The following is a 14,677-nucleotide window of genomic DNA, read 5'->3' as shown; positions in this document are numbered from 1 at the left end:
CTGCTGTTGTTACAAGCTTGACATCATAAAAATAGAAGAAGCCTTTTTGGTGCTATATAGAACCTTTTTTAAAAGGCTGTATATGGAACCATATAAAAAACATTCTCCATCAATATCAAGAGCAATGTCACCATACAAAGAACCATTAAGTGTGTGCTGTTGAGTGTTCATGGTTCTATATAGAACCATCATCTTTACTAAAGAACCTTGGAAGAGCCATGACCCTGCCACTTTCTATAGGATAAACATATATAAACTATATGTATATATATATATGTGTGTGTGTGTGTGTGTGTGTGTGTGTGTGTGTGTGTGTGTGTGTGTGTGTAGTACAGAAATACTTGTTCTCTTTCCAGAAGTTGTTTGTTTCTGGGCGACTGACTAATTAACTCGTCCTCCCTGAACTAATCCATGGATGCTTTCAGTGGCAAAATGCCTGGCAGCTAATGACACCAGATGTGGGTCAGTTGGCCCACTGCTCTTAATCCTCAGGCTCAAATCAGGGTTAAGGGCTTCTTCCACTAGATGGAGACTCTGACCACCAAACAAAGTTTTCCAAGCTTCACTGCTGCCCTCATTACTTCTCTGCTGTAGTTTGTAGTCAGGAGTGAGTTTAAAGCCCAATAATAAAGCCTGAAAATACCATCAATATCCGATACCTCACAATAATTTAGTTCTTTTGTGAACAAGTTCAGCTTGATCATGGTTTTTAATGATAAACTGCTTTGTAAATAGATCAATCATGCATTCTAGTCTGTTATTCTACCATAATCCTCTGTCATAAAGAAAATAAGGAGACAAACATACATTTATATAGTGTTTTATAATGCAACATTAAAGATTACAAAACGTGTCCATGAGGGCTTTTATTCTAAAATATTTGAAAAACTATATTTTTGTGAATTTTCTTTAGTTTTTCATAATATTTATTTTTGAGCTGTAGATATACATGAAACATCAAAGCTATGTTATGAAATTGGAACAGCGTATACAGTTTGAACTAAAACATTTACAACAATGTCAACTAGAAAAGGAATGAGTAATAAAAAATGGAAAGACAAAAAAAAGTCAGTAAGAAAATGAATGAATGAATGAATGAATGAATGAATGAATGTGTGGGTCTATAAAAATTTGGCAAATACATGTTCTCAATTCTGTAGATCAAACAAGCCAACAAGGACTGGACGCTGTTGAAGAACCAAAGAAATTACTCACACAAAAGGTAAACACACACACACACACACACACACACACACACACACACACAAAGATATACACACACACGCATACACAAAGGTATAGACACACACACTCTCTTAAACATACACATGCACAAACACTCTCTCACACACACACACACATGTACAAACACACACAGGTTTATACACACACACACACACACACAAAGATATACACACACACGCATACACAAAGGTATAGACACACACACTCTCTCAAACATACACATGCACAAACACTCTCTCACACACACACACATGTACAAACACACACAGGTTTATACACACACACACACACACACACACAAAGATATACACACACGCATACACAAAGGTATAGACACACACACTCTCTCAAACATACACATCCACAAACACTCTCTCACACACACACACACATGTACAAACACACACACACAGGTTTATACACACACACACAGGTTTATACACACACACACACACACACACACACAGGTATACACACAAATACACACACAGGTATATACACACACAAACACACACACACATTACTCATATCCCCCAATTATCTCTGTTTTTCTTGCTCAGTTCTGCCACTGTAGTGAAGACCCTCCAGCGCAGAGTGATCCTGGACCACTCAGACACGTGCACGTGCCCCGGTTCTACACACTACTGGACCTGGGGCAGCCACATGTGGGGTATGTTTGTAAATACATCCTCGTGCTGAGCTTAATTAAAAGTGGAAATTCCTTATCAGCACAGCTCAGTAACAGAAACGGAAAACATGGTTAAACAAACACTCTGACACACAAAATCCATTTATTCTACTATTAAAGACTTACAGGCCAGTGACTGCTTGTTTCACACTTCTCTGCGTATAAAAAAGCAAGAAGTACATTTTTCTTTTTTTTTTTTTTTACATGTTTTTAGATTACAAGACCTCCTCTGAGGCGGGTGGTCTCACTGATCGCTGCTGGACTCCTCGTTTTGACTACCAGCACAACGTTTACATCCCGGGCACTCCGGGCTTGCTGAAAGCGGCCGGTCACGGAGAGCTGGACATCTACAACTCGTTCTCTACGTTTGGAAAGAAGAAAAGGATAACGCCGAGCCACGACCTGCACGAGGACACCGTCATAACCAATGAGCTTTACAAATGAGTTAAAACACGAGCTCAGGTCACAGAACGTTAATAGATGACAATGAAAACGTACACAGACTATACAGAGTCCTCTCTGAACAGGGCATAACGCTGCTGTCCAGTTAAACACGGCAGCTGTGCTTTACACCGGGCAGAATCATGACCGGTTGACCAATAGAGATGCTCCAAAATCATTTGGAATAAAGCCACTTTACATTAACTGGTATAGACAGTTTGTCGCCCCCTCCTGATGTATGTGTGCGTGTGTGTGTGTGTGTGTGTGTGTGTGTGCATGTGTGTGTGTTTTAATTCAGTGTGTATCGTTGTTTGGAGTTCAGTCGTGTCACAATTAACCCCTCAGGCTGTAAATTCTCCAAATAAAGATTTTAATATGATTTTTTTTTCTAGTCTCCCAGATTGTTTCTGGCCACATGGTGTAAAAAAATGAAGAAAAAAAAAAAAATTAAAAAAAAGAAAATTGAAAATATTGATCGTTGAAAAAAGTTTGAGTTTGTGAATGTGAACATTTCTACTGGGATAAATGAGGACAACATTCTGAACGGCTAGAAGTTGAAAAAGTTTAAGCAACGGACTAAACTACACAGCAAGAGGTTAATTCAACTCAAAATCATCAAAAGCGTTCCCTTAACTTTAAACTGTTGAGCAACATGCGGGATATACCGAGTTTTATATACAAAGGGCTTCATTTATGTGAGTTAAAAGAAGATGCGGGATTACAGTTTAGTGAAAATGTAATGCACTGAATCTGGACTTCAACGTGTCGCTACTATTTGAGTAACATATTTTACATCAACATGATTAGTGCACTGTACATTGTAGTTCGCTTATTTTTGTGCTTACGGTTCAGGTAATAATGACGCGCACGGTTGATGTACACGTATGAAATGAATATTAAATATAGGCTATAGTTCACTGTTCCCTTTACAATCATTATCCTCAAAGACTTAGTGAGCTTAAAAAATTAGGCATCCTAAAAGGCCTAATCCTGACCTGGATGCACGAGTTGAGGAAGAGTCTTTGGTACAGACTGTTGAGGCAGTTGTGGGCTGGAGGTTAGGGAACTGGCCCTGTGACCGGAAGGTTGCTGGTTCGATCCCCAGCACCGACAGTCCATGACTGAGGTGTCCTTGAGCAAGACACCTAACCCCCAATTGCTCCCCGGGTGCCGTGGATAGGGCTGCCCACTGCTCTGGGCAAGTGTGCTCACTGCCCCCTAGTGTGTGTGTATTCACTAGTGTGTGTATGTGGTGTTTCACTTCACGGATGGGTTAAATGAGGAGGTGGAATTTCCCCGTTTGTGGGATTAAAAAAAGTAACATTTAACTTAAACAGCAAAAATGTTACGGTGCAACCATCAGTTGAAAAGTTCTTTAGAACCAAGGTTTTGCGTCACTCCAAAGTACCACTGTGCCACCAGATGATGCTTGAAAGTTGCTGTCTGTCCAATATTTACTGCTCTGATTTATCAGCCGTTGAGTCGTAAACAAAGTCAGTGGATGTTCATTAAAGAGAAACTGATTTCTTTACAGTGGTGGTGATGGGAACCAGGCGTCGCCATGACTACAGCACAAATATAGTCATTATATTTACCATCCAGACCCACCAGAGAACCTACACGAGTCTTCTGAGCTTATGCAATGCTGGCGATGGTAAAACTGTGATATGTCTGAACAAGAAAGTTTTTTGGGGGAAACTATTGCACCTTATATCTCCCTGTAAGTAGCTCTGGTTTATAAATGATGTTTTAATGGCAAAAAAAAAAAAAAAATTCCCAAAAGTTTCGTCCTATAAAGTAAACTTTTAATCTCTATCCACCTTCAGACAGCCTGTCACTGTTTTAGCTGATGTTTGAATTTCCCCCCCTGTTTATTTAGTTTTATATGTTTTTCCAACCATTTCATGTTATTTTTTATTTGGCTTATTCATATTAGATTTGAATTATCTTACTGTTTTTACTTTGTTGCTTTATTCCAGTCTTTTTCTTTGTTGGTTCAATTTAGTTTTGCTGAATTATCCTCACGTTTAAGTTCATGGGACGGTTTGAACGGTGAGATCTCGGTTTTATTTATTATATATTATATTATTTCCCTTGTTAATTACATCTTTATCCGTGTCTTATTACTTTTTCTTTCTCCGTATATTTTCTTTGATATTGTTGGGTTTTGCTGTTGACTTTGTCACGCTGGTCAGCTCGATTTCAAGCTTGAACTGAATCAATTCCTTTTTATCTTCTTTTCAACCCGTTTGCACTGCAAATGCTGGGCTGCGCTGAAAATGAGGGCCACCCTCTGTATTGATCGACTGATCCTCCACTTCATGTAGGAACTTTCTGTGAGGAGCTTTTAAAGGGGGGCGTCTGGTTCCCATCACCACCACTGTGAGCAGCTCTGACTCTGGAACGGAGCGTTTCACATCAAACCGCTCTGAATGACTTTGTTTGCATCTTAACCGTTTAATTATGCAGATATTCTGGTTGAAAGTCGGTGGAATTCCCGTTTAAAACGCCGTGGAAGGGTTTTGTTCGCACGGTGTCGCTGCTCTGTGGAAAATCGCTGTGAGATTGAGCCTCAAACGGGCGCCGGGTGACTTTTACTCATTATTCTTTGCCAGCGTTGCTGTTTTTGGTCACATGGGTTGGGGATGAGGGGGCTATAGAGGGCGCTGTTCTACGCTCAGCTCTGAAAGACCACCACAGGCTTGGTGTGTGTGTGTATATGTGTGTGTGTGTGTGTGTGTGTGTGTGTGTGTGTGGAAGCCATGACAGCCTCTGTATCAGATGTGGAGTCTCACGCTCTTCTGCTTATAATATTTCGTCTCTAAAATGCCTGAAGGGTCACGTCTCGTTTCCATTCGCGTCTGATCCGCCGCTTCGATCCCCGTGGTGTCGTCTCCTCCTCGCTGATGGAGCTCCGCGTCTTCGCGCTGCTGCTGAGGATGCTGAGGATGTGGCGGCTCGGTTTGCTCGCCCTCTCCGCGCTGTGGAGCACCGCTTCGGCCGTGACGCGCTACTCCATCCCGGAGGAGATCGCGGAGGGCTCCGTGGTGGCGAATTTGGCCGCGGATCTTGGGCTGGAGGCTCGGGCTCTGGCGGCGCGCAGGGTAAAGCTAGACTACATCCTCAGCAAGAAGTATCTGGACGTGAACAAAGAGACTGGCGAGCTGTTTATAGCCGAGAAGATCGACAGGGAGTATCTGTGTCCAGCCAAAACGTCGTCGTCCTGCTTTCTGAAAATGGACGTGATTATCGAGAATCCCATACGCATCTTTAACATTGAGCTGGAAATCATGGACATCAATGACAATGCCCCGCAGTTCAGGAGGGAGAGAATAACGCTGGACATCTCAGAAGCAGCGACGCCTGGGGAGAGGTTTTCGCTCACCAATGCAGTGGATGCTGATGTTGGGGAAAACTCCATTGAGACCTATTACCTGAGCGACAGTGACGAGTTCACTATTGACATCCAGTCTGGCAGCGATGGAACCAAATATGTAGACCTGGTGCTGAAAGATAGTCTAAATAGAGAGAAGAAAGCCGTGCACAATCTCATCCTCACAGCTGTGGACGGAGGCACACCCCCGCGCTCAGGTACGGCCAGTGTCATAGTTCAGGTGTTGGACACCAATGACAACGCCCCCCAGTTTGACAAGCAGGTGTATTCAGTGGAGCTGATTGAAAATGCATCTATTGGGACGCTACTTCTACAGCTCAACGCCACAGACTTGGACGAAGGAACGAACGCAGAGGTGGAGTATTCCTACACCTTGTACACTTCGGAGAAAACCCAGGAAAAGTTCTCGCTGGACCCCAACACTGGAGAGATCAGGGTAAGAGACATGATTGACTTTGAGGAGGTCAAAGGTTTTGACATTTATGTAGAGGCCAGAGACAAGGGAGTGAACCCTCTGTCTGATCAGTGCAAGATATTAGTGTTGATTACCGATATTAATGACAATTACCCTGATATCACCATTAAATCTTTCAAAAGCTTGATCAGAGAAGATGTAGCGGTAGGTACGGTGATAGCTGTGGTCAGTGTGAGTGACAGGGACTCCGGAAAGAACGGTGAAGTTGTCCTGTCCATACGAAACGCACCATTGTTGCCTTTTGCTTTGAACAAGTCAGCGGAGGACTACTTTCAGCTGATGGTTCGAGAGCCTTTAGACAGAGAGAAAGTGTCCAGGTATGACATCAACCTTCATGTTACAGATGAAGGAGCTCCACCATTGACGGATAATGAGACCATCACCTTAGAGGTCCTGGATGTGAACGATAATGCACCGGTGTTTCCTCAGTCTTCTTACGCCATCCACCTGGTGGAAAACAACGAGCCTGGGGCGTTGTTATGTTCCCTCACTGCACGTGACCCAGACCTGAATGAAAACCAGTACCTGGTCTATTTCATTGTAGAAAAGGAGATTGCCAACACATCTGTATCTGTGCTGTTCTCCATCAACCCAGAGAATGGTGATCTTTACGCTTTGCGTACGTTTGACTATGAGCATGAGAAGGAATTCCTCTTTCACGTCGAAGCAAGAGACTCTGGAGTCCCTCCGCTCAGCAGTAATGTGACAGTTCGTGTTATTATCCTTGACCAGAATGACAATGCGCCCCAAATTGTATCTCCATGGCGTGCCAAAGGCTCCATTATTGAAGAAGTTGTCCCAAGGGCCACTGATAAAGGCTCTCTTGTGGCCAAAGTGATTGCACTTGATGCAGATTCAGCACAAAACTCTCGAATCACCTACCAGTTCCTGCAAGTCACAGATGCTACACTCTTCACCTTGGATAGCTACAATGGTGAAATCCGCACTGCCAGGATGTTCACCTACAGAGACCCAAAGCAACAGCGGCTCATCGTTATCGCCAAGGACAATGGAGACCCTCCTCACTCGGCCACTGTCACCATCAAAGTCTCCACCATGGAGGAGGTCACGCAATTCACAGAGACCACTGAGGTGCCCATAGAGTATGACCTGTTCACAGATTTGAACCTATACTTGCTTATCGGCCTGGGCTCAGTGTCGTTTTTGCTGCTGATCACCATTTTGGTCATCATTGTGCTGAAGTGCCAGAAAGGGGCCACCAAAGCGGCCCCTCAGGGCAGGAACAGCATCGTCAGCCAGAGGAACTCCACCATCGCTGACTCCACACTCATCTCCAGTGACGCATACTGGTACAGTCTGTTCTTGGCTGAGACCAGAAAGGGCAAGGTGGTGGTCCGACAACCGCTACCGAATGGTGCTGGCTTTTTTGTGTCCAGTATACCTCGGAGCTCGGCGCTGACAGGGACTAGTGAATCAAGGTCTTCCACTTTACAGGTAAAGTATGCAAATTTATGCTTTTCCCTGCTCTGTTTACAGCCATATGCAACATTTGAACACCACTGGTCAATTTTTGCTAATTTTAGTTGATTTACTAAGTGAACGTTTAGAGTGCATTTAATATTTAGTTTAACATATTGGGGAAAAAAATTAAACAAAAGTTTAAGTGTGCCATAACTTTCCACAGACCCAATATATTAAATTCAGTAAACCATAATTGTGCATTAAAATTCTTTGTAGAGGATCTGTTAACTTAGAAAAATCAACAAAACATAATTTGACTGGGACGCCCAAACTTTTGCATACAACTTTATGCAGAACCATGGAAATGTGTGCCTTGGCTTTTTTAATTTATGTGTTTACTGTTCAGGCAAAAATGTAGTTTTATATCATCATAATTCAGGCGGAAGGAAGTAAAGTGAAAGTTTAATTTAAATTGTGAGAACGTTTCTTTATGTGAAAGGTCAGTAGAATTGGTGGAGTAAAATCTTCTGTAAAATGACTTCCAGAAATAGAGAGATTTTGTAATGGCAGTGATAATATGCTGATATTATACAGCGCTGTGCAAAATATTTAGGCAACACAATACACTGACTAAAACTACTTATCTGACAACAAGCTTGTTTTTTTGCATACAAATAAAATACAAATAAAACAAGTGCAGTAAAACATAAGAAGAGTTTTGCTTTGAAGAGTCTATATCCTCCATGCTTCTTGTGTGTTTATGTTTGGCTTTATGCTACAAGAAAAGGCAATATTTATTATCACATGACCATTTTCCAACCTCTCTATGTCACTTAGAAATAAACTGATCTTTGTTGTTCATTTAAACCTGATATATGGAAATGACCTCTGTTCTAATGGGAGGTGCCACATTTACAAAAAAAACATTTTAAATGTAACAGTGGTGGGGTTAGGATAAGGATTTGGACCAGTGCCAGGGCTAGAACCAGGGTGAGGGTTGGGTTTAGGTTTTAGGTTGAGGTTAAGGTTAGGATTAGGATTAAATCCAGGTTTAAAGTTAAAGAAAATTAGGGTCGGTTTAGTAGCTATTTAGTTGAATGTGACTTGAAAGTAAATGAAGTATCTACAAGGCATTTAAAGTGGACTGTCCAAATAAAGTGTTACCATGGACTGTATGGTCCGCGGTCTGAAACCTTACGTTTTGGAATTTTAGCAGTGTTTGCAAACTACATCAAACTCTTATTTAAAATCAAAGAATATAGGCCCTTTAATGAAGCTATTCATTGGGGTTAAGAGAAAATGAATCCAGGATGGATTAAGTCCACAATAAAATGAGGAGAACACGACAAATTCAAAATCCCCAGTACTTGTAGAGACAACCAGTAGTAGTGTAGTGTATTTGCAGCACTACAGCCACTGTATGAATTTCTTTAATTCAATAAAAGATTGGCTAGATCTTACAACTAGGTGTTGGTTGGTAACCATAAATACTGGACTTCCTCAAGGAAAACATGGGAAAAGGTGGAAGGAAGGAAGGGGATTTTATACCTCTACTGATTCTTAAAGCTTTTTGCAATATTAATTCACTGAGATGTAAACAAAGTCAGTCCGAGTGGCTTGATTTGAAACGCTCTGTCCTAGAGAGATTTACAGAGTCAGAACTGTTCACAGTGGTGGTGATAGGAACCAGACATCCACCTCTAAAAGCTCCCTCACAGAAAGTTTTTAAGTCAAGATAATTATGAATTCACTGCCTGATGTCTGGGATGGTGTGTTACGATAGTTTTGAGAAGGTTTTAAGGTGCTCTATGATGCACCAGTTCACATCAAACCACTCTGACTGTCGTTGTTTACATCTCAAGGAATGAAATATGCAGAAATTTTGCTTGTTGGTTTTCCCCATTAAACTAATGTGTTTACAAACATTAAAACACAATGGATTGTTTATTCTACTGTTAGAATAACATTTTAACATGTAAAAATATTTACTGCTCAGATGAATAACTTTGCATATAATTTCCTCAGATGCTTAAGACGTCTTTAAATGTGTCTTTAAATGTGTTTTTAGGCCAGTTTTTTCCAGTATATAAACTGACTGACCACTATTTCCAAAACCCCCTCTTTGTTTCTACACTCATTGTCCATTTTACCAGCTCCACTTACTGTATAGCTGCACTCTGTAGTTCTACAGTTACAGACTGTAGTCCATCTGTTTCTCTGATACTCTGTTACCCTTTTCTTCAGTGGTCAGGACCCCCATGGTCCCCCACAGAGCAGGCATTATTCAACAGTAATAATAATAATAATAACAATAATAATATTTGCTTGGTGGGTCATTCTCAGCACTGCAGTGACACTGACACACTGGTGGTGTGTTAGTGTGTGTTGTGCTGGTCTGAGTGGATCAGACTCAGCAGTGCTGCTGGAGTTTTTAAATACCTCAGTGTCACTGCTGGACTGAGAATAGTCCACCAACCAAAAATATCCAGCCAACAGCGTCCTGTGGGCAGCGTCCTGTGACCACTGATGAAGGACTAGAGGATGACCAACACAAACTGTGCAGCAGCAGATGAGCTGTCGTCTCTGACTTTACATCTACAAGGTGGACTGACGAGGTAGGAGTGTCTAATAGAGTGGACAGTGAGTGGACACAGTGTTTAAAAACTCCAGCAGCACTGCTGTGTCTGATCCAGCCAATAATACCTGCTCTGTGGGCGTCCTGACCACTGAAGAACAGGGTAACAAAGTATCAGAGAAACTGTAACTGTAATCTGTAACTGTAGAACTGCAAAGTTCTGCTATATGGTCAGTGGAGCTGATAAAATGGACAATGAGTGTAGGAACAAAGGGTTTTAATGATATGGCCAGTCAGTGTAAGTCTGTTTGTGTGTGTGTGTGTGTGTGTGTGTGTGTGTGTGTGTGTGTGTGTGTGTATGGGCAGTATTATAGAGAGAGAGAGAGAAAGTGAGGCGGTAAAGTCAGATTTGTTTTTACACATGAGTAATACATTTTTAGCCTTTCACTGCCAATAACACTGTCACTAACTCTATAGAGGGGAAAGAAAAGTAGAGGTCACTTCCACTCAGTTGACAACACAAATGCTTCACTTCAAAACTTCAAGATCCACTCGGGCTTTTAAGAGGGCAAATATTTCAACAGTGCATGAGAATCCATGAGTGTGTCTCTGCTCATTGAGTGGTCATTTGCTTGGCTCTTACCTGTAATTGAAATGCTTGTTTTCCTCCTGCACTCTGAAGTACTCAAAATGAATGGAGGTGCAGTCTGCTGCTGGAGGTATGCTGGCTTCTGTAAGCTGTGGTATGATGTGGTAGTGCTCAGTGGCCTGTTTTTACCCCATTCTTTGTTGGTGCAGTTCTCTCTACTGCTCTTATGATGAGCTCTGCTCAGATCTGTCCAAAGACCTGTACTGAATCCATTATTCCCAGAGAGTGAAGAGAGACCTGCACATTGTTAGAGCACACCTCACACCCACTTCCACTCTCCTTGACCCACACCCTAGTGTCCTGTTGTTTAGATATTAGATTGTTATTCTTATGAGTGTCAAAACTAGTGTCTATGCCAGTGGTCTTCAGCCCTGGTCCTGGAGAGCTAACGTCCTGCAGAGCCTAGTTTCAACCACAATTTGCCCCACCTGCTCCAGCTAATTGACCTTCACCATGTCCCTAATTGGCTGGATCAGAAGTATTAAGGGGTGGCTAATTGGGCACAGGTTGGAACTAAACTCTGCAGGGAGGTAGCTCTCTAGGACCACTGGAATTATATAAGAATTCCACCAATTTCCAAAATTTCTGTGTAATTAAAGCATTGAGATGTCGACAAGGTCATTCAGAGTGGTTTGGAGTGAAATGGTTCAGATTTCTTTACAGTGGTGGTGATAGGAACCTACACCCTCTAAAACTTGATTATCACCCTGACACTACCTTGACTGACCCCAGTTCTGGAGCCCACCCTCTCTTACCTTCATCCCAAACCAGCCACAACGACCTCACTCCCACACAGCACTTATTCTGATCACCCTTTTCAGAGAATCATACCGTTTGAAGGCACAGTTATTGCCAGAAAGGAGAAAAACATGGTGTGATTTTATATGAATGATTTATTACGAAACGGAGAAATTTTGATACATAGAAACTTTTGATACATACTACATCTGTGTTTGTAAACGAAAGTGAATGAATATTATTATGACAAAAAGTTATTGTTGTGTGTAGTCTTTTGTTTATTTATTTGCAAATGAAACAAACATTTTTTAATGTTTCTACCTGCAAACAAATAGGCAAATAAGTCAGAAGCGCAGACTCAAAACTAAACAAATACATTCTGTAATGATGTAAATAATAATCACACACAGAGAGGTCCAACAGTTTGAGATCACCTTTAAATTTTTGTGTTAGTCCATCTGGAAATAAGAAACAGATGGCTTTAGAGTTTAGATAAGTTGACAAGGAAAACGAAAAGAAATTTTGGAGATTTTGCAATATTTGTAGGTCATAATTCAAATTTAAACAAATATGTGTCCAGTTTCAGGCCTTTGTGCAAAAAGGTCAGATTTTTCTCATAAATATTTTCATAAAGATTCATAAATATTTCAGAGATTCTTTTCACTCAAATTGGCACGTGGACAATACAGTTTGTAATGGAAACAAAATAAGTAAATAGAAATTTAAAAGAATTAAAATAATACAAATTAGAAGCATTTTCAATAGCAGTCCTAGACTACTGGAACCTACTCTGATTATGTAATTACATTTAAATAGTAGAACAACAGAGCCCCCCCACTCCTTTGTCTTTACCTGTTTCTCAAAGCTGTTTAAACTTTATTGAGAAACAAATTCTTTGGGAATAATTACACTGTCAGTGGCAGCAATATCAAAAATCTGGACCTAATCCAACCCCAGTGACCACTGTTTTGATACTGGTCACAAACATGCTCAGCAGCAAGGCTGCCGCATTGAGGTGCATTAAAGTAGAATACTTCGCCTCACCTGACACTCTTTGTCGATTTTCAGTTAAATCGACGACTGATTAAATATTGATTTGTAGCAACTTATTTCAGTTCACTCACATGAAATTACACTCTCTGAAATTATGTTTTGTCCACTTTTGACTGACTTGTTTTTCTTTCTCTTCGCAGGAATCTAGCAGCGACCTGCCTTGATCTCAACTCTGCCTCAGATGCTTCTTCCAGTGGAACGATTGTGATGAGAGCCAGTGAGAATGCAGTTCTGATGAAATGGAAACTTCGTATATCTGATAGACATTTATTAAAGGTCCCACCCCGTTTTATCATCCACCCTTAGTCACAGCGAGAATGACTTTGCATGGATAGGAAAACTGTGATTGACTTAATACGACTGATCTGAGTTGAGGTCAAGTAGGAGAAAGAGCTGTCAAGTGAAGCAGGAAAGACCGATACAGTGATGGGGAAGTATTAGAACCCCTTTCAAACCACCCCTTCAAACCACTCCTGCTTTTCTTTTGAAATTTGATTATGTATTTCTGCATGTCACCAGTGATGGCTGGACTGCAGCTAGACTGGAACCATAATCCCCATAAATGATAAATAACTGGATCATATAAATTATGATCGGAACAGCACAATTACCTGAGCCAGGCCTGCGGAATATGGGCTTTTGATTTTATGAATTGTCGCTGTCATACTAAAACCTCATATCTGCAAAATGTTAACTAGGTTCTAACTTTAATGTATGTTAATGTAATGAAATTTTCTTCTGTGTAATTTTGGACCATTTCTACTGGCCCATTGGTTGTTGTTGGCCCAAATTTTCGCACAATGTAAAGAATGTACAAGAAAAAAAAATGTCGTGAGGTTTTCTTATGACAGTTAAGTTAAGCTGAGTATAGCTGCTTTATACCTGTATACAGGGCTGGTAACTGTACTTAAGTGAAAGTACTGTGTGAAGGTGGAGAACGTAAATGTATTTATATTTAAACATACTTACATAAAGAAAAATGTAAACATTTTGAAAGATAAAAGGCATGATGCTTTGGTAACACTTTGAACTTTGCTACACAACACTGACATAACCATGCCATAAGCATAAGCTATGACCTGTTATGAGCTGCCTTGGCAGATTTGTTCAGTGATGAAACTCTACACACTTAAAAAGACGGTTCTTCAAGAGTTCTTTAGTAAAGGCAATGGTTCTGTTTAGAACCACGGGTTCTGTGCTTAAATGGTTCTTCGCATGGTGGAATGGTTCTTCAGATTGATGGAGAATGTGATGCATATGGTTCTATATAGCATCAAAAAGGGTTCTTGTATTGGTACAAGTAATGTTTTGCTGCTATATAGAAACTATTTTCAAGCAGGTTCTATGTAGAACCATTTGGTTATGTAATAATTTCTTCCACTAGCTCCCTGGGAGGGATTCCGAGGCGCTCCCAGGCCGGCTGGGCGATATAGTCACGCCAGCGTGTCCTGGGTCTTCCCCGGGGTCTCCTCCCCGGTGGACTTGCCTGTGACACCTCCCAAGGGAGGCGTCCAGGAGGCATCCTAACAAGATGCCCGAACCACCTCAGCTGGCTCCTCTCGACGTGAAGAAGCAGCGGCTCTACTTTGAGTCCCTATGTAATAATTCTCTTTCCTAAATCCTTGAAGAACCATCTTTTTAAGTGTGTGGTTTGCTGTTATGACAGCAAACATTATGCCATATGTCATGACAATGGCCAGTAATGGTAACATGATTAACATAGTACTGTTATACGACTGATCAAAACCTGTCCTGACAACTCGTTACAACATAATAACATGCTTTTGACATGCTTATAGCATCATTATATCAATGTATTGTAGCAGAGTTCAAGTAAAGCTGACCTTTTTTGCTACTTTTAAGACTTTGATGGCCTCAAGAGAAAGCGAGAAATGGAATCATATGTTTTTTTTTGTAATTTGTAATTTGTAATGAGTACTTTGGGAATGTAATTGAGTAGAAGTATTAAATTTCAGTCATTAATACTTGAGTACAGT

At 41.1% G+C, this 14,677-nt stretch overlaps 2 protein-coding genes across 2 annotated transcripts in view; both read left to right on the top strand.

The window, feature by feature from the left end:
- LOC108437817 (protocadherin-10) overlaps positions 1–2,727 on the top strand; it is a 5,785-nt gene extending 3,058 nt beyond the window's left edge. Inside the window, exons 2-4 of the mRNA XM_017715184.2 lie at positions 1,161–1,222; positions 1,806–1,915; positions 2,148–2,727. Of these exons, the coding sequence (XP_017570673.2) occupies positions 1,161–1,222; positions 1,806–1,915; positions 2,148–2,377 (402 nt within the window). The 3' untranslated portion in view covers positions 2,378–2,727. The remainder of the gene's footprint in view (positions 1–1,160; positions 1,223–1,805; positions 1,916–2,147) is intronic.
- Positions 2,728–5,098: 2,371 nt separating this feature from the next.
- On the top strand, positions 5,099–13,927 carry LOC108437815 (protocadherin alpha-C2). Its single transcript, XM_017715183.2, has 2 exons — positions 5,099–7,698; positions 12,821–13,927. The coding sequence occupies exons 1-2, from the start codon at positions 5,281–5,283 to the stop codon at positions 12,842–12,844; spliced, it is 2,442 nt and encodes an 813-aa protein (XP_017570672.2). The 5' UTR covers positions 5,099–5,280; the 3' UTR covers positions 12,845–13,927.
- The last annotated feature ends 750 nt before the right edge of the window (positions 13,928–14,677 follow it).

This window comes from Pygocentrus nattereri, chromosome 18 (assembly GCF_015220715.1).
Source record: "Pygocentrus nattereri isolate fPygNat1 chromosome 18, fPygNat1.pri, whole genome shotgun sequence".
Lineage (NCBI taxonomy): Eukaryota > Metazoa > Chordata > Actinopteri > Characiformes > Serrasalmidae > Pygocentrus > Pygocentrus nattereri.
The sequence above is the reverse complement of the archived record's forward strand: the minus strand, read 5'-3'. Positions and strand labels throughout refer to the sequence as shown.